This window comes from Eucyclogobius newberryi, unplaced genomic scaffold (assembly GCF_026437365.1).
Source record: "Eucyclogobius newberryi isolate DKJ021-1_F unplaced genomic scaffold, fEucNew1.0.hap1 SCAF_21, whole genome shotgun sequence".
NCBI classification, from domain to species: Eukaryota; Metazoa; Chordata; class Actinopteri; order Gobiiformes; family Gobiidae; genus Eucyclogobius; species Eucyclogobius newberryi.
This window is the reverse complement of record NW_027315846.1, coordinates 13,623,824-13,647,880: the sequence shown is the minus strand read 5'-3', so window position 1 is coordinate 13,647,880 and position 24,057 is coordinate 13,623,824. Positions and strand designations below refer to the sequence as shown.

Sequence of the window (24,057 nt, the reverse complement as noted above, 5' to 3'; positions counted from 1 at the left end):
GTAAGTCAGACCTGTTTCCAGTGCATGTTGGACTCCGCCAGGGCTGCCCTTTGTCACCGGTTCTGTTCATAATTTTTATGGACAGAATTTCTAGGCGCAGTCAGGGGTCGGAGGGTGTCCGGTTTGGGGACCACAGGATTCTATCTCTGCTGTTTGCAGACGATGTTGTCCTGATGGCTCCATCAAACCCGGACCTGCAACATGCACTGGGACGGTTTGCAGCTGAGTGTGAAGCGGCTGGGATGAGAATCAGCACCTCCAAATCCGAGGCCATGGTTCTCGACCGGAAAAAGGTGGCTTGCCCTCTTCAGGTGGGTGGGGAGTCCTTGCCCCAAGTGGAGGAGTTCAAGTATCTCGGGGTCTTGTTCACGAGTGAGGGAAGGATGGAGGACGGTGCAGCGGCTGCAGTGATGCAGTCGCTGCATCGGACCGTTGTGGTGAAGAGGGAGCTGAGCCGAAAGGCAAAGCTCTCTATTTACCGGTCGGTCTACGTTCCTGCCCTCACCTATGGTCATGAGCTTTGGGTCATGACTGAAAGAACAAGATCGCGGATACAAGCGGTCGAAATGAGTTTCCTCCGCTGTGTGGCTGGGCGCTCCCTTAGAAATAAGGTGAGGAGCTCGGCCACACGGGGGGAGCTCGGAGTAGAGCCGCTGCTCCTCCACGTCGAGAGGAGCCAGCTGAAGTGGCTCGGGCATCTGTTCTGGATGCCTCCTGGGCGCCTCCCTCGGGAGGTGTTTCAGGCATGTCCCACCGGGAAGAGGCCCCGGGGAAGACCCAGGACACGCTGGAGAGACTATGTCTCTCGGCTGGCCTGGGAACGCCTCGGGATCCCCCCGGAGGAGTTAGAGGAAGTGTCTGGGGAGAAGGAAGTCTGGGAGTCCCTGCTCAGACTGCTGCCCCTGCGACCCGGCCCCGGATAAAGCGGCAGAAAATGGATGGATGGATGGATAATATAATATAATATAGTATAATATAGTATAATATAATATAGTAATGATCTGTGTGGGGGAGATTGAGCCAGTAAATTAGGCTAAGCACTGGAAGTAGGCCACATCAACTATAAAGAGGGCTGTTTTCAAAATGCTTTTATTTGATTTTTTTGAGGAGAAACATCAAGTTATCACAGAGCTCTAGATCAGTCAAGTCTGGAGTAAACTGCCTTCAAGTCCAAGCCAAGACTTAAGTTGTAGTACATTTGATCGAATTATACCTCAAGACATCAAACTTTAGTGACTCAAGTCTGTCTCTAGTCCAAGTTTACGCCTCTGGTCAGTCATAACTAAAACCATTGACTGTAAACGCGAACATGGGTGCACTGCCATCTAGTGGACAAATGGAGAAACATGAAACCCTGGCTACTACATTACCCAGAACACCTCAGCGCACCTGCCCCATGAGCTGATTGGTTATTGTCCGTGGCCCCTCCCACTTCCCCCGGGTTGAAGTTGACTGTATCAGGGCAGTTCAGAGCCTCGTAAACACTCATGGATCATCTGTGCAGATCTGTCAGAGCTTTTCATCATGGCTGCTCACGCTAGTTTGCTCTGCCGGTTCTTAGACGGACATAAACGAGTCCAGTGTTTGAGGAAAGTGGTGGTACGGGGCGTGAACGTGGACACACAACTTTATCCCAGCGTTGCGCCAAAGCAAAATGAACTTGAAGCTGTTGACTCGACTTCCACTGCGCACAACTACAAGTATTCTGACAAAACAGCATCGAAACTGGTGAGAACTGCAGTAAAGTTCATGCAAACGTGTCGTAGTATGTGTGTTAGAATGTACATTAGCCGTCATAATGTACTCTAGGCCTATGCATCATCAATCAGTAACAAGCTGCTGGAAGTTGGTGTGTTTCACAGTCAAAGTTCACCTCTTGTCCATTGTGTTTTCAGAAGAGGTTTGGAAACATCAAGCCCTTTTCTGCGTTCCTGACTGACACCTTTGGCCGGAGACACTCATATCTGCGCATGTCTTTGACTGAGAAATGTAATCTGCGCTGTGAGTAAACCTTTCACACAGTCACACCTTATACAATAGTCCATTTGGCCTCTCATTGTGACTGGATTACATTTATCTGTAAAAACATATAACTGTATAAACCCTCCAAAACGTGTAACTTTGAATAAGTCACAAAGTATGAAGAATGCCTGTTATAGATACTACTTCAATCATTATATCACTATATTATATAATGTGTTACTGTAACACACTCACTATGATTACTTTTACTACTTACTAGTGCTGTTACTTTTATTACTGGCCCATTATTACTTTTAAGTGTTTATTGAGTCATTATTTCTTGTAATACATATTTTACAACTTGGCAATGTGGTACAACAACTCTAAATAATAATAGTATAATTATATAAGAATAAGACTATTAATAATACATTTAACAGTAAAAAGGAAAATTTGAATAGTAGTATAGTATCAAAGTTTCTTCTTTCCTAATATTACTAATTGTTGATTAGTCACTCATGACATTTTTGGCTGTACTTTCTGTGTTTTGCCCAGGCCAGTACTGTATGCCAGAGGAGGGAGTGAAGCTGACACCAAAAACCCAGCTGCTTTCCACTGCAGAGATCCTGACCATAGCGCGCCTCTTTGTGCACGAGGGGGTCGATAAGATCCGTCTGACTGGAGGAGAGCCCCTCATCCGCCCTGACGTGGTGGATATCATAGGTGAGGGTCGGGATGGCAGCACGTCACATGTAACTTTGAATTCCCAATTGAGAAATGAACTAATGCAATACATCGTTATAGTTTTATAATACTTAACCATATGCAATCACCACTTCTATTGGCTCTTATGCATTGGAAGTCAACAATCATCTGTCTTTTCATTGTCCCTTGATAAGAGTCTTTGAATATTTTGAATGAGTTATATTATGTGTTATTACTATAGTGTTATTACAAATTGACTTATAACTGTCCGTTGTTGCTTTTGTTGTAGCCATGCTTGACATGTGCCTCCTATAAAATGTTCAGATGCCTTTTTATTGTGAACTTGTTACTGTGGGTCATTCACGAGAACTGCATCAAATTAAATGCTTGAAAATGAACCGAGACACGTGACTGGGGAGGACATTTCTTTAAAATGCCTCTATTGTTTTCATTTATTGTCTTGTATTTTATGCTTTGGCTAAGCAGTTGTAGTTGTCTTTGTTGAATAGGACAAGTATGTGTGACTAACTAGAAGCATTAGACTCAGTAGTCACTTGACCAGGAGCTGGTGAGATGTCACGTGACCTACTACAGTCTAATAAGGATACAAAGAAATAATAATTATTTTTTCTCTCTTTTTCAAAAGCCGAATTAAAGAAGCTGGAAGGGCTCAAAACGATTGCGGTCACCACCAATGGCTTAAACCTTGCCAGGTCCCTGCCCCGGCTGAAGCAGGCTGGTCTCACCCACATCAACATCAGCCTGGACACACTGGTCCCGCCCAAGTTTGAGTTTATTGTCAGACGGAAAGGTAATATGTCCTTTACATTTAGTCTTATTTAGGGTTTGCCAAAGTTAACCTGTCCTATTGTAATTTTATTATTTTATTAAAAATCATTACACAGTGCTATCAGTAAGTTTATTTTTTACAAATATGTAGAAACCATAGCAAGACAAACTGCTCTGGTCAGAAAAAGAAAACTGACCTAATCTACAATCACTCACTCTCTTACTACGACACTGGCAGCTTGTCTAATGGAATCACTTTCACAATACTTTCAACATTTTCTATTTGTTGTATGTTTAGGTTTTCACAAAGTCATGGAAAGCATTGACAAGGCAATAGAAATGGGCTATAACCCAGTGAAGGTAAGTTTACGAGCTCTGCTCATGTGGGGAAAGTCTGACCAGTTAAATATGAGTAAATTATGTTTATTTTGGTTTTATGTAATAAATGGACACTTGTTGTCATGTGCTTCCCCCTGCAGGTCAATTGTGTGGTAGTGCGAGGTTTTAACGAGGACGAGGTGTTGGATTTTGTGGCACTGACGGAGAAAAAACCTGTGGAAGTGCGATTTATTGAGTACATGCCTTTTGACGGTGAGTTATTTATTTTCTGACCTGCTTGTAAATGTTATGTTCACTGCATATTAAACACATTTATGGGTAGCAAGCAAATATTTCAGTATTAACAGCAATGTAAAACACACTAACCTTTTTCAATGCAACTTCATCTTGACAGGAAACAAGTGGAATTTTAAAAAGATGGTGAGCTATCAGGAGATGTTGGACCAAATCCGTCAGCACTGGCCGAGCATTGGAATGCTGCCTCCAGGATCAACAGACACTTCTAAGGTTCAGTAATGGTCTTTGGGGCTGTGCATTTATTTTTGAATGTTGTGTTATTGATGCATTTTATATCGTATATTTCATCTATTCTAGACATATCAAGTTCCTGGTTTTAAAGGAAAGGTGGGCTTCATAACTTCCATGTCCGAGCATTTCTGTGGTTCTTGTAATCGCTTACGAATCACTGCAGATGGCAACCTTAAGGTAAAGCTAGAACAATGACTGAAATGGTGTTTTCTTATCAACGTGTAACTTATTCTATGTCCGACCAGGTGTGTTTGTTCGGCGCCTCAGAGGTGTCACTACGTGATGTCATACGCTCCGGCGCATCCGACGATGAATTACTGCAGATAATAGGAGGGGCTGTTGGCAGAAAGAAGAAGCAGCACGCGGGTATGATAATCAAGCGCACAAAGTGTCTTCACCCAGTTCTAGGTTGATTACATGACTGTATTTTATATTTCAGGGATGTTCAATATTTCCCGAATGAAAAACAGACCCATGATCTTCATTGGTGGGTGACAGCGTACGTACACACTTATGAGTCACCTCAAAAAGTACAGTAACAAAAAAAAAATCAACGCTACTAAAATGACTAAAAACCAAGATGATTTAGCAATAATCAAAAGATACTAACATAACACACTAAATTAATAAATCATTTGTTTTAGAAGATTCTTTAGATTTGTGAGAACAATTTATTTGGCTGATGTGATTTATACCTATAAGTCTAGTTGTGAGCATTGTGTTCAGGTGCTTCATGGATTAAAGCTTTTATTGAAAAAAAAAAAAGTACTGATGTTAACATTTATCAAGCGGTTCTTTTTGTGTGCTCTTTCCTGCAGGCACCACGTCTCAAAGGCCTATGCACAATGTGTCTGAGTCACTTCCTCACACCACACATCCCAGAAAGACTATGGTTCACTCGAAGGATACCGTGTGCCTCACTGACTGGAAGGCTTTAACAAAGTCCACCCATGTCATTTCCCCCAAAATAAATGGACAGCTCATGCCACGTCTCAGCAAGAGCGCACTTGCATCTGCTCTTGTTCCACCCAACGCCAAACTACACCAGAGTATTCGTCTATGTCATCGCAGATCCAACACAGACGATCCTACGCTTTCTCACACCGACACCCAGGGCCGTGCTTCCATGGTGGACGTTAGCGCCAAAACCCCCTCGTGCAGAGCGGCCTCGGCTCAAGCCACCGTCCTCCTTGGCCCCACGGCGTTCTCACTCTTACGGGAAAACCAGTTGGCCAAAGGTGACGCGTTAGCCGTGTCACAAATCGCAGGGATCGTCGCTTCAAAACAAACGTCAAACCTGATACCCCTGTGCCACCCCCTGCCCCTTGATCATGTTTCCGTCACGTTCGAGCTGGACGAGACGCGAAACGCCGCCGTCGTCAGCGCAACCTGCCGCACCACGGGCCGGACGGGTGTGGAGATGGAGGCTCTGACCGCGGCGTCTGTGGCCGCGCTCACCCTCTACGACATGTGCAAAGCCGTGACCCAAGACATCATCATCACGGACGTCAAGCTGATGAGTAAAACCGGCGGCAAAAGGAACTTTCACCGTTTTCAGGACACGAACAGTGATGCATGAATGTAGGCCTGTAAAGAATAATCATGTATAACTCTGCGAAATAACTATTTTGGATACAAAATAGTTATGAAATATCTTGTGGATAATAATAAAACTGCTAAAATGTGTAGGTATAAAATAAAAACTCAAACATTGCTGTGTAAAGTTTTATTTCTGCACTTTTGTTTGATTTAAGACCCTGGCAGAGTTGTGAAGGACTGAAACTATCACTGGATATTAATCTCACATGAATTACATTGTCCATCTGCTCTCCTCAGCGTCCTCCTACCACCTCCAGTGTCCAGGCCCCCGGGGAATGCCCTCTAATCTGCCCCGTCCGTCGTCACAATATCTTCTGCTGAGGTCTGAGCGCCATATGCTGTTAACAAAGCTTTTCTAATGATTCCCTTTGATTCTCTCCAGGGTGAAATGTACACCGTCTGATCATGGACATTTAATAACCTGCCTAACTGCCCTATATACTGTATTCTGAACCATTATTCACTTTCTGATGTTTTCTTCCCTCTTCTTTCAAGGTTTTGTTATTTATGCTCCCCTGAGCCTAAAATGAAATAATAGAGGGATTTTAATTTTAATTAGGCTACTTATTTTTTTTGCCAAATGAGCTGCAGCTGTTGCAAGGATCCTTGGACCTTGTAAATACCAACTTGCACAATTTGTCTCTTCATAAATATCCCTCGTCATTCGTAAATATTTTGTGTAGAAGCCTTCAGTCACCATATTTCAAGCTTTATTTGGATAAATAAAATATCTTTAGTTTATTGTACATTGACACTTATCAAAACGTGTATCGCCGACTGCTAAAATAGTTAGTTACGGCCCTTTTCCAGAGGTAAACATTGTGAGATGCAAGTGTTCTTCTGCAACTTATCTACAATTACAAAAGTTTCATAGGTAAAGAGGATTAATTAAACTATAAATACAGTAAGGAGGGGAAGTGCAACAAGGCTCCCCCAAAAATATTCAGAGTTTCCCCCCCTGCAGGGTTCCTCCTGCCTCATTTACATTGATTTATAAGTAATGTAGAGTAGGAGCATGTCAAGTCTGAGGACAAGGTGAACAGTCAACTTTGCAAATTACCTGCCGAGTAAAATTACATGCATACATATACTTTAAATGGTAATTGATGTAACGGAAGATATGTCTCCAAATATAAATTTCTGTCGATTCAAGTTTCAAACGTTTGTCCAATTCACAGAGTTAAGTAATCTTTTGCTCTGAAACCTTCTATAAGTTGTATTATAAATCAGAACCAATAGCTCATGGCCATAAGAGTGGTAGTCATGGTGACATCAAATTGTGACTAATGAATCTAAAAGGAAGCAGAAGAACAGTTTGTTTTCTATTGAGAAGCTATATTAAAAAGAGCCTTTTCGATGGGTTCCAGGGACACGTTTTATTGTAACCCTACAAAAGACACGGTGAGAAAAACACAAATGAAAAATAATGCAAACAGGTTTCCATCTCGTACACATTTTTCATCATGATACATGGACCACAGTTTTTAATTCATATAACATTTTATTGTAATGATGTGTGTACATACAAAATATAGCAAACTAAATAAGGCAAATAAATAGAGGTATAATTTACAGGTAAATGGAACATTCCTCAGGTGTGTGTTTTTTTAATTTTTTTTATCTTTTGTCAAACATCACGAATGGTGTACAAAATGCTTCTTTTTTTTCTCCAACTGTACATCTTATCGGTGGAGGATATTTAATCCAACCGTAAAAATACTGACTCCTTACAATTTTACAACCTCAAAAAATTAGGTGCAACTTTTTCATTTGTCCTCACACACAGGTTGGCCGTGTTGCAAGCATTACTTCTTATAAAAGTCAGAAATACACGGTGCGCACCTGGTTCGCACATGCAAGTCGACGCCAAGTGACAGAAACATCTCCCTCCCTTTATTCAACAGCCCCTCTTTGTCCCATCAGCACGTGCCCTCTCTCTCTCCCCTCCGAATCGTCAACACTCAGAGCAAACTCGCTGCAAAATCGGAAATGTCCCATAGTACAAAAAGTGCATTAAACAGCTACTAATTTCCTTCCTCTGTGTTTTCCCACCGTTTGACACTCTACAATATGCCAGTCAATGGCCGTAACAAAAAAATGTGAAATAATACTGACGACGTAACTCTTTAGGAAATAGAGCCAGCTATGATAAAATAAAACATATTATAATTCAAATGGGTTGGGAGTTTTAAACAGTCGAAATGTGGTTTGTAGACAGGGGTGGAAATGTGCAGAGGATAAGAAATAAAACAGCCTAAATAAAAAGACAGGTGAACTTCATCTATGAGTCATATTTTCATATTGTCGTAACTATAAATGTTTTTGGTTTGCCAGAATTATTTATCATGGCAATAGAAACAGGTTGAGAGATGGTGATAATGGATTCATTTATATCATGTCAGAAAACTAGTGGCATCGTTTAACCACAAGGTGGCGCCCAAGTCTTTGAAGGTTTGGAATATTTTAGTTTCAGCTGTGGGGCAGGAGCTGAGGCACTTGAACTTGAAAATAAAACAATGAAATAATTGGCTGCGAGTGATGTGGCACGTCTTGTATGATGCTTTTGAAACCGAGTGCTTGTAAAGTTAAGTGCAGTGACAAGTTTGTTCATGAACTTGTGAAATTGGACATGAAACAATCTTAGAATTCTGTTGTGCTGCTGTCAGAACGGAATGAGTGGCAGTAAAATGGTTTTCTATTGACGGTAAATTGTAATATTGAAGACTGATAGAGATGGAACCATTCATTTTTTCAGCTCCAATTCAAACTTGTCACATTTTAACCATCACATTTTCATGACTACTAGATTGTGTCACTACATTTGACAGTTGTTGCCGGTCAGTGTCTTGCACACCGACACAACTTTGCGTCGAGTCTTAAGTGCCATGTTGCTGTGATATTGTTACATAAATAAATATGAACTAAATTATCGAAAGCCACATTAGCACTAAATACCTTTGTGTGTGTAACAAAACTGTCTCATGTTTTTAGCACCAGTAGATCAGATCCATAACAAGAACCCCAATAAAATAAAATAAACCTAAATATATATAAATTCATATGGCATTCCTTCATAACCATTAGTACAGCTAATTAATGAGCAGAGGATTACTTCCTGGTTTGGGTAAAAGCTACGTGTGGCGCTGGCGTACATGAGGCTTCCTCCAGACAAAGCGGGATGACGTAGAAGAAAAAACATCTACTCTTTTTGTGAACTCGCAACACCAGCGTACAATAAAGCGATGTGTGTGTACAAAAAAACGAAATGCCGTGGGCGAACTTAGGAAAACCTCCTGGCAATTAGCTCGTCTGCATCTAAATATAAATATATATATATATGTACTGATACACAGCTAATTGCATGAATACAGGTTCACACGTCTCCTGCACAAATCGAGAGCAAAGTACAAAACGTTAAACAAGGTAATGCTTGAATTCTTATGGCACCTTTAGTCAGGCTGTGAAGACGTCGGCGTGATGTGGAAAAGGGGTCGATGAGTAGAGCAATAGTGTAATCGCTGTGCCAACACTTAACGTATACGTCTCTGGGTCGGTCCCTCGGCCTTCCACTATGTACAGCGCGACTGCTTCATCCCAAACGTCCGTGATTAGCTCCTTGGGTTACGGGAAAGGGGAGCGAGCAAACGGGAAGTGAAAACAACACTTTTAGCACAGTGCCAACAGTTAAGAGTGCCACAGTGGTCTGTCAGTTAAGTCTGTTAGCGGTCATCATCGGGCCAGCTCCGAAAGCTGCTTCAACGGGTGAGAATTGGCTTCGAAACGCTGGGCATCCTTCCTGCGGCTCTCTGTGACCGCTCAGTAACAGACAAAAGTGTAGGTCGTTTTGGACTGTAATACATTACGTTTTCTTCCTCCTTTATTGTTAGTAGTTGACCTTTGTGACGGCGCGCTCGCGGCCACCGCTTCCCTCCACCAGCTGGTTGACGGAGCGCTTGCGGTTGCGCTTGAACTTGTTGAGGTCCTTGTCAAAGACTTCGCCCGAGCGTAAGGCGGAGACCAGGTCGTCGAACTCTCCGCCCACTTCCTCTGTTGTGCCCGACTTCTTGGTCCGACGCTCGCGCTCCCTCTGCTCCTTCAGCTGGACACAAGGGCAACGCATTAGACAACTGTGTAATACATAGATACTTGAGCTTTAGGGATGGGATAAGATCTTGAAATATAATGGTAAATTATGACATCATTACGCAGATGATTAGCAAAAAACCCTGATAATTGTACATTATATACTGGTATAGGTATAGGTATATAGATATATACACACAATTTTTCTGTAGTTAACGTGCATATATGCAAGAAAAAAAAGCACATGAAAATCAGAAAAATAGATAAAGTTAGGTTTAAATTTTCTACTTATTTTATTGACAAAAAAATATGGGATTTTGGATGTCTGGAAATTGGCAGACAAATTCAAAATGTGCCCCTTTTGCGAACTAAAACAATATAAGTTGCATTACATTTGACTTCTGGAGAGTTCATAATGTTCATAATCTACTATTACAGAAAAATATGAATGTACACAATACAAATAAACACTAAAATGTAAGATTAAAGACACGCGATGGTAGATTTATTCCAAACTTCAATATCTGGTCAAATCTCGTCCTTGTCGCCTCGTGTCTTTGCGTCTCTCGGATGGCGTTTTCACAGTGTCTACCGCAGTAGTGTATCGTAAGCATTACCATGGCCTCCATCCGTGCCCTTCTCTCCTCTTCATCTTTGCGTCGCTGCATGTTCTCCAGGTCTTGTCTCGCTTCACCGAAAGACTGCAGAAACGTGTCAAAGATTCCAAAGAACTCGTCTGGCTGCATCCTTCCTTCCTCCTCCCCAAAGTGCTTCAGCGCTTTGCCAAACTGCAACGAAAACATCAACATTGAACTTCTTAAATGGCTAGTTTAACGTTGCATATATTTGACATTAAGCTAGGGGAGCCAAAACTGCACTCTAAAAATGTTAACACCAACGCAACTGAAGGAGCTTGACAACATTTGACCGCCGTATGTCCACTCTGCTGCGCCATCTGTCTCATCGACGAGCCAAGATGATGCCTACAGCCAACAACACACATTCATCATTCCTGAACTCAACACAAGACGTCCAGGAAGCAGTTTTAAACCAATTTACATTTCCTACATTTTCTTATACAGCGTTACCAAATATGACTAATACAGTTGGGTAAATGTGTCACTTATTGAAACTATTAATCATTAAACGACCGATTTAAAATTAAGTTCCTGCTACACATTTGATAACACAACAAGCACACAAAAAAAAAGTAAACAGTACAGAATCTAGTATAAAAAGTATAATGCGCTCCAGTCATTTCACAGTGAGATTCCATAGTATCACGTGAGGTTTTGAGCGGTTTGAACGTTCCATGTGGCCCCAAGTGTGAGGATATGAAGAGCTCATTCTTTTCTGAGGATGCAAAACTATCCTGTTATTATGGGCTGGCAGCCATGGCAACCACCGCCACCATCGCTCTTGCTCCTGTAATTATGTGTCTGGTCAGATCTGTTTCCCGTCGTCCCCCTGGGTCTGTGCTAAATGAGTAAACACACACACATCGAAAAATACAGGAGGTAAAGTTCAAATCCTAACAAGTCGTAAACAGCTTTCCAAGAGGCCAAATGTCTTTTTGTCTAAAATATGGCTTACTTGACATTGCCATGTTTTTAGTGGGAAACAAGAGGCCCATATAAGACTGAGCTTGGATGAATTGTTTTGAGCCTTTTTGTCGACCTGTCTTTATCATCCAGCTCCACTCAAATGTCACAGACTCACGGCACATTTTGACAGTTCTTCAATGAAATATAGTACATTTTAGCACCGCTTTGAACAGACTCTGATCACCGCAAACCAACATGTTGTAGAGATTTTCTGAATGAGTTCTTTAGCCACTCACTATAGCTTATTCACTCCACGCTGCCTAATACAGTATCTTCCATCTACACGTGTCATTATGAGATAATAATCTGTGTTAACTATGGCTCATCAGTTGAAGGAGCACATGTACTTTTTCAGGTGGAGGGGTCGGCCACCTGCTCGTTTCCAAGTAGCTGTTATTGCTTTGCCTGGAACGTTCCATAGAATCACATTAAATCTAAACTAAACGCCACTCAACGCTAAATGGTTTGTGGAAGACTTTGCTCACCTGTAATCGAATAACCATTTAGTGCTGTACTGTGGAATATTTTATACAACACAATAAAACCTTGGACATGAAAAGGTGGCGTATTCTCCAGCAGAAAAGTTACATTGTGTGGCTTTAGGCACCAAGTCATTTGTTGTGCTTTTTTAAACTTCCGATAAGTCATCTGTCCTTTCCCCCTGTATCTATTGCGTTGTAACACCAAAATGTCCCCATGTGTGGACAATAAAGGCATATCTTATCTTATTTCCAACCAATAAAAATACCTTATTACATGTGCGTCTCAACCACAACATTGTGAGTTTGATTACCTGGCAATTTGCTTCACCCCCATTTCACACAATAATGTTCTGTTAAATAAAGTCTTTAAAAACACACATTTTATACTGCTGCTAGTTTGGCATCTTGGCCCTGAGAACGTTGCCGTTTTAAAGAGCGACTAGCCCAGATACACCCACACTTCACATTTGTATTCCGCTGGAAACTTGTCAAAGAGCCTTGACATGCTGAGTTACTACGTCAGATTCCCCTCTCGGCAGCACAAACTCCCTGACGCAGACAGTGGGATGTGCGAGGAGGAGAGCGCGCAAACACAACCTCTTTTGTTTTACAGAAGCAACCGAGGCCCAGCTCCTCCTCCTTTTTCCCTTGACACCAACATTGACCTATTTTTTTTACTTCTAACAACCTTAAAGTAATCCCTGTTGAAACGGTTATATATACAATGTCACTTTTGGATGCTCCTCCGTGTCCTGAAGCCAGCATGTCATCATCGAAATGCTAAATGTGCAACGGAGCAACAAAGGCCAGCAAGCTCAATGTTCAAATAAATCCTTCTTCTCTGAGATCCTCAGAGTCCCAGAGAAACTTTCACATTACATATTTCCTACGATCCATCAGTTTGTGGGCCTGCAGAGTTCAGAAGGTTGATTCTCCCACTTGTAAGGAAAGGGGGTTGTGTTGACGTGAAAAAACAAAGACAAAGAGACAAACTATCCATTTACTCTTTCTGCTGTGCACTTTTGGGGTTTAAGTTCCGTCTCTTTAGAGTTCTGTCCTTCTTTCACACTTCTCCCGTCTGACATGAAGACTTGGCACGGCGAAAACAAGCAACGAAGCCACCCACATGTGCGAGTCCAGCCCCACACGCGCTTTACAAGTGGATGTCGAAGCGTTTTACTACCTTGTCCTTGGCCTCGCTCAGCTGGTCCTCCAGTTCAGAGAAGCTAAAGCCGGCCACGGTGATGAAGTCTCCGATTACGGCCACGAACTTGTCGCCGCGTTCCCTCGTCCTGCTCTGCTGGTAGTGGAGCTCCTGGCGACACAACACAGAGGCTTTTTAGAACGTAACATTGGGATTTCTAAAGGCGTTTGTTACTGTGTTATTGAGTTTAGCATTGATAAAACAAACATCACTTCATCACTATACAAGAATGAAATGGCCCTTTAAAAGATGAACTGCGTAACTATTCTGGTGGAGGATCTGCCAACTGCTCGTCTCCATGGAGATGTTATTGCTTCTGAAATGTTCCGCAGTATGGAATTAAACATATCTATATTCTTAGAAACAAGCCGGTACTCTGTTTCTGCCCACTCCACACCTTCTTTTATATTTTATTTATTTTTTATTTTATTTAAAAAAAAAAAATCTTCTTTCTTCTTTTTTTCTCTCTTGGCAATGTCACTGGACTGTATCTTTATTTACACAAAAGTTTTGATTGGTCTGTGTTTATTCTTTCAATAAAAAAAATATTTAAAAAAAAAAAAAAAATTATAAAAAAAGAGAAAAGAAACAAGCCGATAAAAGATCCCGCTCTAGACAAGAATGTGTTTTTCAAGGCAGTTCTTTTTACAGTGAAAACATCTGTAACTGAATATATCTAATGCCATACTGTGGAACTTCTTTGCTTCACACAAGCCTATTCAAAATCTTCACTACAGCTTAATACATGCGTTCGCAGTGACGTCATACAGCCGGGACTTCCCCATAGCGGCCATTTTAAAAGGGGCACGCGATATATAAAAACCAACACGACTGCGTCCTTTTCTACGGCATAATGAGCTACGAATACTTTGATTCTTTGGACGATAACGGCAAACTAAAAGGTACACGACAAAGCTATCATTCCTTGGTCTGACAACAGAGCAATGTCCTGACAGAACGCAGGTTTTTGGCACTTTTGCACAAGTTCCCGGATGTGCGAACGCATGTATAGAGGGCTGATGCATTGCTGTGTTGATTTATGCAACATCTTTCTTCATTTTTTGACACAGCATTTCATCGGTCAAATCTCCCGAGTTGTTCCACGTGTGCGCGCTCGTGCCATCACTACTGTACGCCACGCGGGGTTTCGCTTCTCCACAGAACATCAGTGACACTTAAACACCTCGCCCCGCCGTCCATCTCTGCCACACTCAAACATAATTACAGACGCTCCGGGAAAAAACAGCGCGAAGGAGCGTGACGCAGAGCAACTCACCGCCTCGAGCGCCTTCAGTCCACTTTTGATATGGTGCACTTCTTTTTCCAGCTCGGCCAGGCTGACACGAAACGAGAAGGGAACGAACATGAGTTTACAGCGGTCTTTTGACACACAGGCGCACTGTGATTTAGTGTTGGAACAGTGGGCTTACTTGACTTTTGCAGCCTCTGGCACATTGTTGAGGTCGTTCTGGATCTGCAGCGTGTCCGTATAGTTCTTCTCAAAGATCATAATCAGATAGTGCAACATGGTAATATTCCTGTAATCAATGACAAATCAAACATGAAAAATAAATGAAATGATTCGTATCGTAAGGAAAACATTTTCACAACCTCGTTTTTAAGGGGCTATTTGGACTATTTTGGAAGGTGGTTTAAAGTACATGGCTGCGGCGAGGAGCATTTTTTGGTCGAAGTGTCGGGGGAAACATTACACAGGCCAATCGGGGTCAAACATCTTGGAGCGCGGACTGCAGTTCCCATCATGCATTGGAACAGGCCGACAGGAAGTGCAGTGCTGGCATGAAGTTAGAGGTCCTTTGAGTTTACTTTTTGGAGCAGTGGAAAATGGTGCTGTACTTTTGGTGTGGTCTGTATTCGCCCTGTCACCATGGTTTTACGAAAAAAAAAAAAAAAAAAACGTTTAGTCTGATCCAAATGTGTCACTAAATATATTGTACGTGTCCGAATTAATATACATTTATAGTTACGGTTTGTGTTTCTCGACAAATCCTTCAACGCACATATTCAGCGCTCGTTACGGAAACTCGACCCAGCGTCCAGGAGTCATGCAGGGTCCGGCTAAATGTGAACGCCGGCCGTGCATATTATGTCTTGACAGCGCGGATTCTCTCACCTGTCTATGCTGGACTTGGTGTCAGCGATTTTGTTGAGGCTGGAAACCTTGAAACCGAAGGCGTTTCCTCTTTGGCCTTTGTTCATGAAGTTCCCAAAGGCCAAAACCACCTCCAGGATCTGAGTCAGCCGCTTGCTCCGGACCACCTCCTTAGACGCACTGAGGAGAGCTGGAGGGATGGCAAGGGAAAAGGTGCAGTTGTAGACATCAAATGATTCACATTGACAGGAGGAGAATGTTACAGTACACGTAGGGATGCCACAACGTCCGAGAGTACGATTAGGTCTCACCAAAGACTGAAATCCTTATTGAATGTAATAGCGTTTAACCATTCTTGTTAAACCATATGTCCTTTTAGGAAATCAAGCTTTCTGAGTGATGAAGCGTTGTGATAAAGTAGATTCAGTTTAAATGAAAAGGCATTTGGAGTAAATGTTGAATAAAATGCATCCCAAACTCACTTCTAATACTTAAAGAAACACTCAATACTCGATACCACAGTAATAAAGGATGTCATTTTCAGTTTAAAGTATTATAAGTTTGTTTTATCATCAATCAATTGTCATTTATCATGTGGTCTTGTACTAGTTCTGACATATTTGACACTAAATTTAAAAGTATCTCAGTATTGATTGACTGTCAACCCTAGATGGAGTATTCAAATCACGTATCTTTCCGGCAAAAAGTTAAGATTCCTACAGTTTTATTGTACATCTTTAAGCACTTTTTTAACCCCGTCTGTTCATTGCACATCGCAAATGAGCTTTAACGACAATCTGTTTTTGTCCTCCTTCCCCCCCTGACCCAGATGTGACTGTACATGGCCCCGAACTTCTCAGGCTCCTCTTTACGGCTCCCATTCCTCATAATGATTGATCAGTGTCTGAGCGGGTCAACAGGGAAACGCATCAATGTCTTCCGTTCGTCCCTAAAACAGCAGGGGAACAGGTTCACTGCTCCCCCCCCCCACCAAGGAGTTCCCCGTCGCTATGGCAAAGTGCAGGTGCTTCCCGTGGCGGCAAAGTGTATGTAAAAACCATCAGCTACACTCGCTCTGTTAAAGCTGAGCCATGTCTTCTGCAGGAAACAACCGAACCGCATTCATGTCTTTCGTTGAAACATTCTGGGTGGTCCGTAAGTTTACAGAGAAAAAAGTTATCAAGATAATATGATAGAACGAATAAGATGGCAATGATTTTATCCCCAGTTGCAAATGGGAAATGTGATTTAAAAGCGTTTGAGTGCCATTTCGAAGCCTTGAATCAATACGCGAAACTATTAGATTACACAAAATATTGTAATTTACATTTCCAGGGGCCAGAAATGCAGACGAGGCAAAAGATGAATGCATTATTTAATTTGGTTTTACATTTCAAAGACGTGACAGACGAGAATAAATCAGTAAAAACAACACCAGTGAAGTATATTGTACGTAGTAGCTGCCAAAGAACCAGTATTACAAGGTACAGGTGCAATTAACAGTAATAATGCCGGTAGTTACACGGTGCACCTTTAAACTTACACTTTCACTTCTACTTTAATTTGGTACTTTTGCTTGAGCTGTGTCCACTTATGAATAAGACTTTCTGAAGCCTCTTGGTAGTAGCTCTGTTGTGGAGCGGCTTGTGACAGCTCAGAAGCGACACACCCGCGTTCCCACACACGCGTCCATCACTGCAGCTGCTGCGCTCTGAAGTCGGGTTTATGAGAAAGGCTCCTCTCTCTCAACACAAGCCAGCTTTCCAAAACAGGCTCCTGGCAACTGACGACTCGCTCGCAGTGAGAGGAGTGCAGCGTGCAAACAACTTACTGCGCATGAATTTCACAGTATCCCGTCGAAAAAAGCGCCAAGCTGCTGACATGTTTAGTGTCTGAAACATGTTTTTGCTTGTAAGCGTCTAAGTGTGTACAATATGATGCGGCGCGGCCCTCTAATCTTTCATTTGATTTCTCCGGATAGTTTATCGCTTGTGTGAGCACGTTTTCAACATCGGCTCGGATTCAGGGCACAAAGGAAAAGGATAAATTCAGTTTTGGTAATAGAATAACTCAATATTCCACAAAAGCGTGGTCTGTGTTAGTAGTGCGTTTTACAAGCCCCTTAAGCGTCTGTCCTTACCTTCAACTTTGGGCTTGGTTTCAGCAAGTCGCTCTGCAAACTTTTTCTTGAAGAACAAAGCCTGCAGTCGCTGCTGGTAGTGGTCAATTCTGGAAGTCAAGGAAACAAATGAGAGAAAGTTACATTTTACGGTTGGGCTGGGAATCACAGGGGACCACACAATTCAATATATACGATAATCAGAGTTTTTCTTCAAATAAGCATCAACCAATGGTATGGGATGATAGTATTAAGAAGAATACATTGATTTAGGAGGATGGAAAATGTGCAGAAACCATTTCAGAACATAAAGTAATGAGTTAAAAGATTTATGAGAACAAAAAATGCCACTGCTGTAATGGAGCTCTCTCAAGTGAAGGGCAGAACAACCTTTTTAGATCAAAGATGAATCGGGTTGTGCTATAACTTCTTATCTCAACTCCTCCTACAGTTCATAAACCTACTGAGCTCGAACGGACAATTTGCTCCCAGTAAAAACAGACTCCAAGGACAGACTTTTATTAAAACATGTCTTGGTCACATCAAAGGGTAAAAAGTGGCTTTGGTGGAATGACGCTCGGTACCTGCTCATCTCAAAGAGGAAGCGGTCAGCCCGGGCCATCCGCTCCAGCTCGTGTTTGTGCTCCTCCAACAGGTCGATGTCACTCTTCTCTGGGATGAACTTCAGCAGCTAGAAAGACGCACAATATTTGAGTTACTCCATCGTGACAAATGTCAAACATCGTTACAGCTATAGCAGATTTAGGATCTCAAAGTGATGTTTCCAGCTTTATAAATGTAGCTTTCAGAGTATGTTCAAGTTCAAATCCAACTTTGATCTTGTCTAAAACTTTAAAACAAAAGCATTCTGTGTAGTTTTTCAGGTACAGTGCCTTTTAAACTGTTTGCAGCTATTTAAATGCATTTCTCACTTCTGAAAATCTTAAATATTCACGCTGATTAGTTATTTTATAGGCACTTTTTAAAGTTTAATGTCACGGTAAAGCTAACAAACATTAGCGTACTAACAGCACACTTCCTGCTTCGAGGAGGATTAAAACGCAAAAAAAATAGACTGGGTCAGAATCAGACCGCAGTGTGCTGTCGGAGAGCTAGCTGCTTTTACAATATATCTACACTGGAACAAAACCGATTTTACTCTACAGCCTCTTTAGTAAGTTTATAAAAAGTGTCACTTAAGACATCACAAATACCACAATTAAATCAAGACCAAGTTAGGTTTAAACCAGGTATAAAAAATAGTCGAGTAATGATCTAAAAATTAAACATATCACTTTTTTATACCGAGTCAAGGTTTAACCAGATCAAAAGAGAAAAAAAACAAACACTACCACAAGCGGTCTCTGCACCACAGCTTGAGAAACACTTCTGCCCAATTACCTGCTCCAACATGTCTTTGGCGAGCTCCTCTCTTTCATCCATCTCTAGAATCGCCCTCCTAATCTCTTCATTGCTCATTTTCAACCTGAGAAGTGAAACACGCGGTTACAGACAAAGCACTTTGTCTCAATTAATGACCAAACAATTGATTACATTACTCAGATGACAGGGTCTTAAAAAAGGGGCAGTGAGTGACAACCATCCAAGTCTGGGACCCGGGGGCCAGCTGTTGCCAGTGCATGTGATCAGTGTTTAGTGAACTGAGCTGGATCGATAATGGCGTTGTTAGTCTGAGCATCAAAGCCACGTTGACCTAATCCTGGCCCCGTTTGGCTCTGGCTCGTGCCCCTGGGCCTTTTGGCTATTGACGGACAGCAGAGTTCATGATGTTTTCAGACAGAGAGGTTTGAGAAAGCCGGGTTATTGATTCGTAAAGTAAAGAGGGCACGAGTCAATAGCTCAGAGCGCTGGGCAATAACAATTCTGCTTAAAGATGTACAAAAGAAGATCATATTGCAGAGTGTTTTTTTAAATGGTGGAAATTGATTAAAGGCCATAGGGAAATCGTCCAAGGGTTATTTAATGCGTTTGGATTGATTGGGGTGTCTCTATGGTAATGTGGGCAATATTATGCATTTCTGTATAAAGAAAGATTTAACACATTATTATTGATGGTAATAGAGCTGGTCAATAAAACCCAAAAAATAATATTGTTTTCCCTTATATTGATCCATCCATCTATACATTTTTTTTTAATGTAAATGTATTGTTCTTATTAAAAACAAATGAATATGTCTTTCAATATAAATTTTAAGAACACAAATAAGCCAGACTTTCAAATCAGTGCAATTTAACACAATTCTTTTGAATATTTGAGGAATAAATGTTACTCCACATGCTTTTTTTCTGACAGGATTTAAAGTAGACATCTTTATGAAAAAGATGATCATTTACAAATTGAAATTAATGAATTTGATTTGAGTCGTTTGTCCACTTTATTGAACATTCGCAATAAACTAAAACTAATGTAAACTAGGAAAAATCACATGGTTTCCCTCAAAACTCAAATAAAAAAGGCTTTGGCCCGCACCTGCACTACAACAAAAACCGAAACATAAAAAAGTGACTGTCAGACTGCGTGAGTTACGACTGTGATCCGGGTGAGTGCCGTGTCGCCGAGTACACATTTGGGAGACGCAACTGCATTTACATGCGCGTGATGCTGATTCGCTCTGACATTTATGGCCCGGACTGCGGCACGTACTTTGAGAGCAGGATGACACAGTTCTGAGCGCGCCTGCCATCGATGACCGACAGCTCTTTGACCTTCCTCGTACTGACGTACAAGTCGTCCATGGAGCCGGTTTCTTTCTGCAACAAGACGACAACAGGGGAAATAATGAAGACGCTACATCTGGCTTCTGAACGCTGATTAAGTCCGGATTTTGGACTGATGTTAAAGAAAAAGAAAATACTGATGGTACCATAAAGACCGGGGAGCGCTGCACAGTCAAAATTTAAAAGTTGGAAACGGCTCAGCTTTCCGTGACCAGCTTTTGAAGTCGGCTACTTTGAGTGTCATGCATTATGAACACGACATGAAGCCACAATGGGAGTATTGTTCAAAACTCAGAACTAATAGCTGAAGTTTATGGATGAAAGCCCAAACTGCAGAGGGGTTGGTCGGTCAAGGATTTCTTTCACTTGAGTAAATCTTAAATGGACTTCAAAGAGCAGTTTTACATTAGGAAATACCTTTTTTCTCTACTTGAATCATTAAAGTGTCTAAGAAAACATACAAATTGTAGCAACAATCATGAATATACTGTATATTGTCATTAGTTTAGTATACTTGTGAGAACATATATGACCTAATATGCAAACTGTTGGAGTACTTTACTGAACACATATCCCCAAATACTTTTCAGACTACTTCTACTACAGATTTCTGGACTCGCAGCAGAAAACCCCATAAACTTTCCCTAATCGTCGTAAACTTCACACAAATGTAGTTTCAGAAATCCACAAAGGGAAGCAAGGGGTTTTCATGTTAAGCATGTTCTATTTGTGATTGGAGTTGGTTTCCTTCGCGCCACACAGTTGTGCATGACGTTTGAAAAACAGATGCAGCTTGTAAAGAAAATGTAATTTTTCCGTAGCCTAAGGTTGGCGCTAGGTTAGAGGGCAACTCCCATTCACTGGTGCGCAGCCAAAGTCAACTCTGCCCACGCCAGACCAACCAAAAAGACCCAACTAGTTTCAGCAAACACACACTTTCTAAATATATCGGTTTTAAGACGCATCGCTCACCGTTTTACTAATACAATATGGTTCAAACAATTTTTTAAAACAATGATTCAGTTCACAATGCACTTAATGCTAGAATATGAACAGCTAAACTGCTAATCTAATACAACATGCATTTCAGAACATTTTTATAGAGGTTTTATACATAACATTTAGTTTACTGAATACATTATATTACATACACACTTGCAGGCTTTGAGAAGTTATTAGCAAACTATATTTAGGCTGGTCACTGCAGAGCCGAAGTAACGAAAAGTGGAAAAAAGTGTCTACGGGACCTCCACTCACCTGTTTGAATGATTGGTTAGTGAGCAGGTCCTGCGCAGGCAATCGGAGAGTGCAGAGACACACAAATCAGAAACACATGCAGATATTAGCATTTCAGGCAGAACAATGAGCGTTGTGGCTGGAGAAGAGATCTACAGCTATGCACAGTACAAGCCCAAGCTGAAAAAGAGCCATCTTCTACTGTTGAAATCATCACAGGCTCATGACAGAAGAGTTATCTGAGCAGCAGCGATGGAGCGGCTGTATTTTATTTGGGTTTAAGAGTCACGATTGTTTAAATATATTCTTTTGATTGCATCTACATCTGTCTTGACATGGGGAAACAAGAATATGAAAAATGAGTGTGGTAACTAATCCTACAGCGGGCATAAGTCAACAAAACCTTTTTTTTTTTTTCTGTCTCAATGACCAATGTTAAAAAACTGCCATCATGCCGTATATAAACATTGCCTGCCTTATTGTTTAGTTTAACTGAAAGTGACTCTTGCCATATGGAGCTGCGTTGTCAAAGCCAGGAAGATCTCAGGATTTGATGTGGCTTGATCCTTGGAGATCTGCATTTAACCATTAGCGGAGCCAATAAAAACCTGCGCTGTATAAATAAATAGCCACAGTAAAATCACTGTCAGCAACCACCTGGAATGACCCGCTTCCCTCAAACACAACACAGGACAAACCGGTGGGGCTTTGGCTTTCAGAGGATTGTCAAGTCCAGCAGTAATACACATCAGGAGCTAGCTCAACGACAACTCTGTGAACTTACTCTTAAACAGAAAGCCCTTTTTAAATGATTAAGTGTGTAATTATAGAGTCGTTTGTAGCCCGGTGGGGAAGACATGTGCTGTGCGGTGTCATCTCAAGAGGAAACAATTACCCCATTAGTTCATGATGCTTGAATCAATTGCTTCCTTATAAGAGCGCAGGAAAACCCCTCGTGTACCATGACTCCTCCTGACCAGTGCAAATGACTGGGTTCTCTGTGTGATGGTAAAACATGAGCCTGTGATGATGTTGTTATTCCGCAAATCTCTACAAAGACACTATGCCCAAGCTTTAGCAGTCATTTCAACATTAGAGCGTTCGATAGAGAAACTGCTCATGTTAGCGTGAAGCCAAACCCGTGTGTAGCCCCCAAACCACACTCACTTTCACACTTTTTACAGTTACCAAAACATCACAATTGTGTTTGGTAATCTTTAAAACATGCACTGAAGTCATCAAATTGTAGATAAGGAAACTAGTAAATCTATGCCCCACCTGCTGCCTCTGATAGGCTGAAAACATCTTCTCTATATCCTTAAGGTCGAGGACTTCAAAGGCTTTCAGGTCGTCTATCTCATTCCAGATCGTGCCATTGATCGTGTGCTGAAAGAGAAAATAAGAGTCATATTTGTGCAAAACCTTGTGAGTAAGTGGAGGGAGTCGTGTGTCGTCTCACCTCTCCCAGTTTGGCCCAGTTGAAGGACTTCAGAGGATGTGACGGCTGAGGAATGGACTTGGAGCGCTGCGTGTGAGCAAAGCCGAAGGAGGGAGGTGGAGGAGCGCCGAACATGGGTGGTGCTCCTGGAGGAGGTGGAGGAGCCCCGGGCGGAGGTGGAGGAGGTGGCGGAGGGGGGCAGTTCATGGGAGGAGGAGGGGGAGGAGGAGGGAAGCCCCCTGTCATGGGGGGAGGAGGGGGAGGGAGCATGGGGGCAGCAGGACCACCAGGGGGAGGAGCAGGGGGGAACGACATGCTGCCCGTCTACAAGAGGGACAAATAAAAAGACAGAATTTGCAGTATGAACTCTACTCTTGTTTTTCATTTTGATCGAGATGATGTATCTTTGCTTTCACCAAACTTAGTGAGGTTGTACAAATCTAGGTGTGCAATTCTTAGCGTGTGGCTGATGTAGGTAATACGAAGCGCTGCTTACTGAAATGTCATTGATGCGTGTGGAAAGGTCCAGGACTTGTTCCCGGGCTGAGCGTAGCTCCACGCCTTCTCGCTGCAGTTTGTCCTTCATCTTATTCAAGGTCTTCATCATGTCATCCTTTTCTTGGGTCTTTGTATCACATTCACGTTCCTTTTTCTCTAGTTTAGCCATCAGTTCTGCATGGTCTATGTGTGAAAGAGAAAAGTAAACGTATAAGCACATTTCAAATGTTTCTATGTTATTCTGTAGAAAGTCGTGTAACTTGCCTTTCCTGAACTTCTCTGCTTGTTCTCTCCACTGCTTCACCTCATTCTCATTGACCAGCCTGTAATTGAGAAACACTTCTTCAGAAACACAACACATGGTGGTGAAAAGCAACAACAATCCAATCAAAGTCACCAGAGAATCTTATGGAAAGACAAATGGAGTTGTCATATTGACATTAGTTTTGGCCAAATGAATTCACTTGCATTGATTGAACTGCTGTATAATCCTTCAAGCTGGGGAGTAAAGTGTTATTGCAAAATAATGAGCTGCAGGGCTTAATTATACACAAGATTAAACTGCACAATGGTCACACAAGGTTAATAGTTGACTTTTGTTTAAAACATAGGAAGATGT

General features: G+C 41.9%; 2 protein-coding genes across 3 annotated transcripts in view; one reads left to right on the top strand and one right to left on the bottom strand.

Annotated features, from left to right (window-relative positions):
- Window positions 1-1,440: 1,440 nt before the first annotated feature.
- mocs1 (molybdenum cofactor synthesis 1) lies at window positions 1,441-5,968 on the top strand. Of its 2 annotated transcripts, none has more exons than XM_072457821.1 (11): window positions 1,441-1,728; window positions 1,896-2,001; window positions 2,518-2,685; window positions 3,314-3,478; window positions 3,755-3,816; window positions 3,936-4,047; window positions 4,190-4,302; window positions 4,390-4,500; window positions 4,569-4,689; window positions 4,763-4,810; window positions 5,142-5,968. In XM_072457821.1, the coding sequence occupies exons 1-11, from the start codon at window positions 1,525-1,527 to the stop codon at window positions 5,900-5,902; spliced, it is 1,971 nt and encodes a 656-aa protein (XP_072313922.1). In that variant the 5' UTR covers window positions 1,441-1,524; the 3' UTR covers window positions 5,903-5,968. The 2 variants fall into 2 exon arrangements, with proteins under 2 accessions (XP_072313922.1, XP_072313923.1); XM_072457822.1 differs by having other exon boundaries at window positions 1,443-1,728; window positions 4,763-4,822; window positions 5,142-5,177.
- Window positions 5,969-7,578: 1,610 nt separating this feature from the next.
- The window catches only part of daam2 (dishevelled associated activator of morphogenesis 2), a 54,226-nt gene continuing 37,747 nt past the window's right edge, over window positions 7,579-24,057 (bottom strand). Inside the window, exons 12-26 of the mRNA XM_072458243.1 lie at window positions 23,703-23,761; window positions 23,437-23,621; window positions 22,962-23,264; window positions 22,781-22,888; window positions 21,524-21,553; window positions 20,193-20,299; window positions 18,929-19,013; window positions 18,112-18,218; window positions 17,549-17,637; window positions 15,430-15,598; window positions 14,726-14,833; window positions 14,572-14,632; window positions 13,275-13,406; window positions 10,623-10,793; window positions 7,579-10,021 (exon numbers count right to left, since the gene is read on the bottom strand). Of these exons, the coding sequence (XP_072314344.1) occupies window positions 9,806-10,021; window positions 10,623-10,793; window positions 13,275-13,406; window positions 14,572-14,632; window positions 14,726-14,833; window positions 15,430-15,598; window positions 17,549-17,637; window positions 18,112-18,218; window positions 18,929-19,013; window positions 20,193-20,299; window positions 21,524-21,553; window positions 22,781-22,888; window positions 22,962-23,264; window positions 23,437-23,621; window positions 23,703-23,761 (1,930 nt within the window). The 3' untranslated portion in view covers window positions 7,579-9,805. The remainder of the gene's footprint in view (window positions 10,022-10,622; window positions 10,794-13,274; window positions 13,407-14,571; window positions 14,633-14,725; window positions 14,834-15,429; window positions 15,599-17,548; window positions 17,638-18,111; window positions 18,219-18,928; window positions 19,014-20,192; window positions 20,300-21,523; window positions 21,554-22,780; window positions 22,889-22,961; window positions 23,265-23,436; window positions 23,622-23,702; window positions 23,762-24,057) is intronic.

What these genes read in the sequence shown, in the direction of transcription:
- mocs1 (XM_072457821.1), top strand. Translation starts at nt 1,525, where the DNA reads ATGGCTGCTCACGCTAGTTTGCTCTGCCGGTTCTTAGACGGACATAAA. An exon ending in TGGGCTATAACCCAGTGAAG is followed by an intron (nt 3,817 to 3,935) that starts GTAAGTTTACGA and finishes TTCCCCCTGCAG; the next exon opens with GTCAATTGTGTGGTAGTGCG. An exon ending in TGAGTACATGCCTTTTGACG is followed by an intron (nt 4,048 to 4,189) that starts GTGAGTTATTTA and finishes TCATCTTGACAG; the next exon opens with GAAACAAGTGGAATTTTAAA.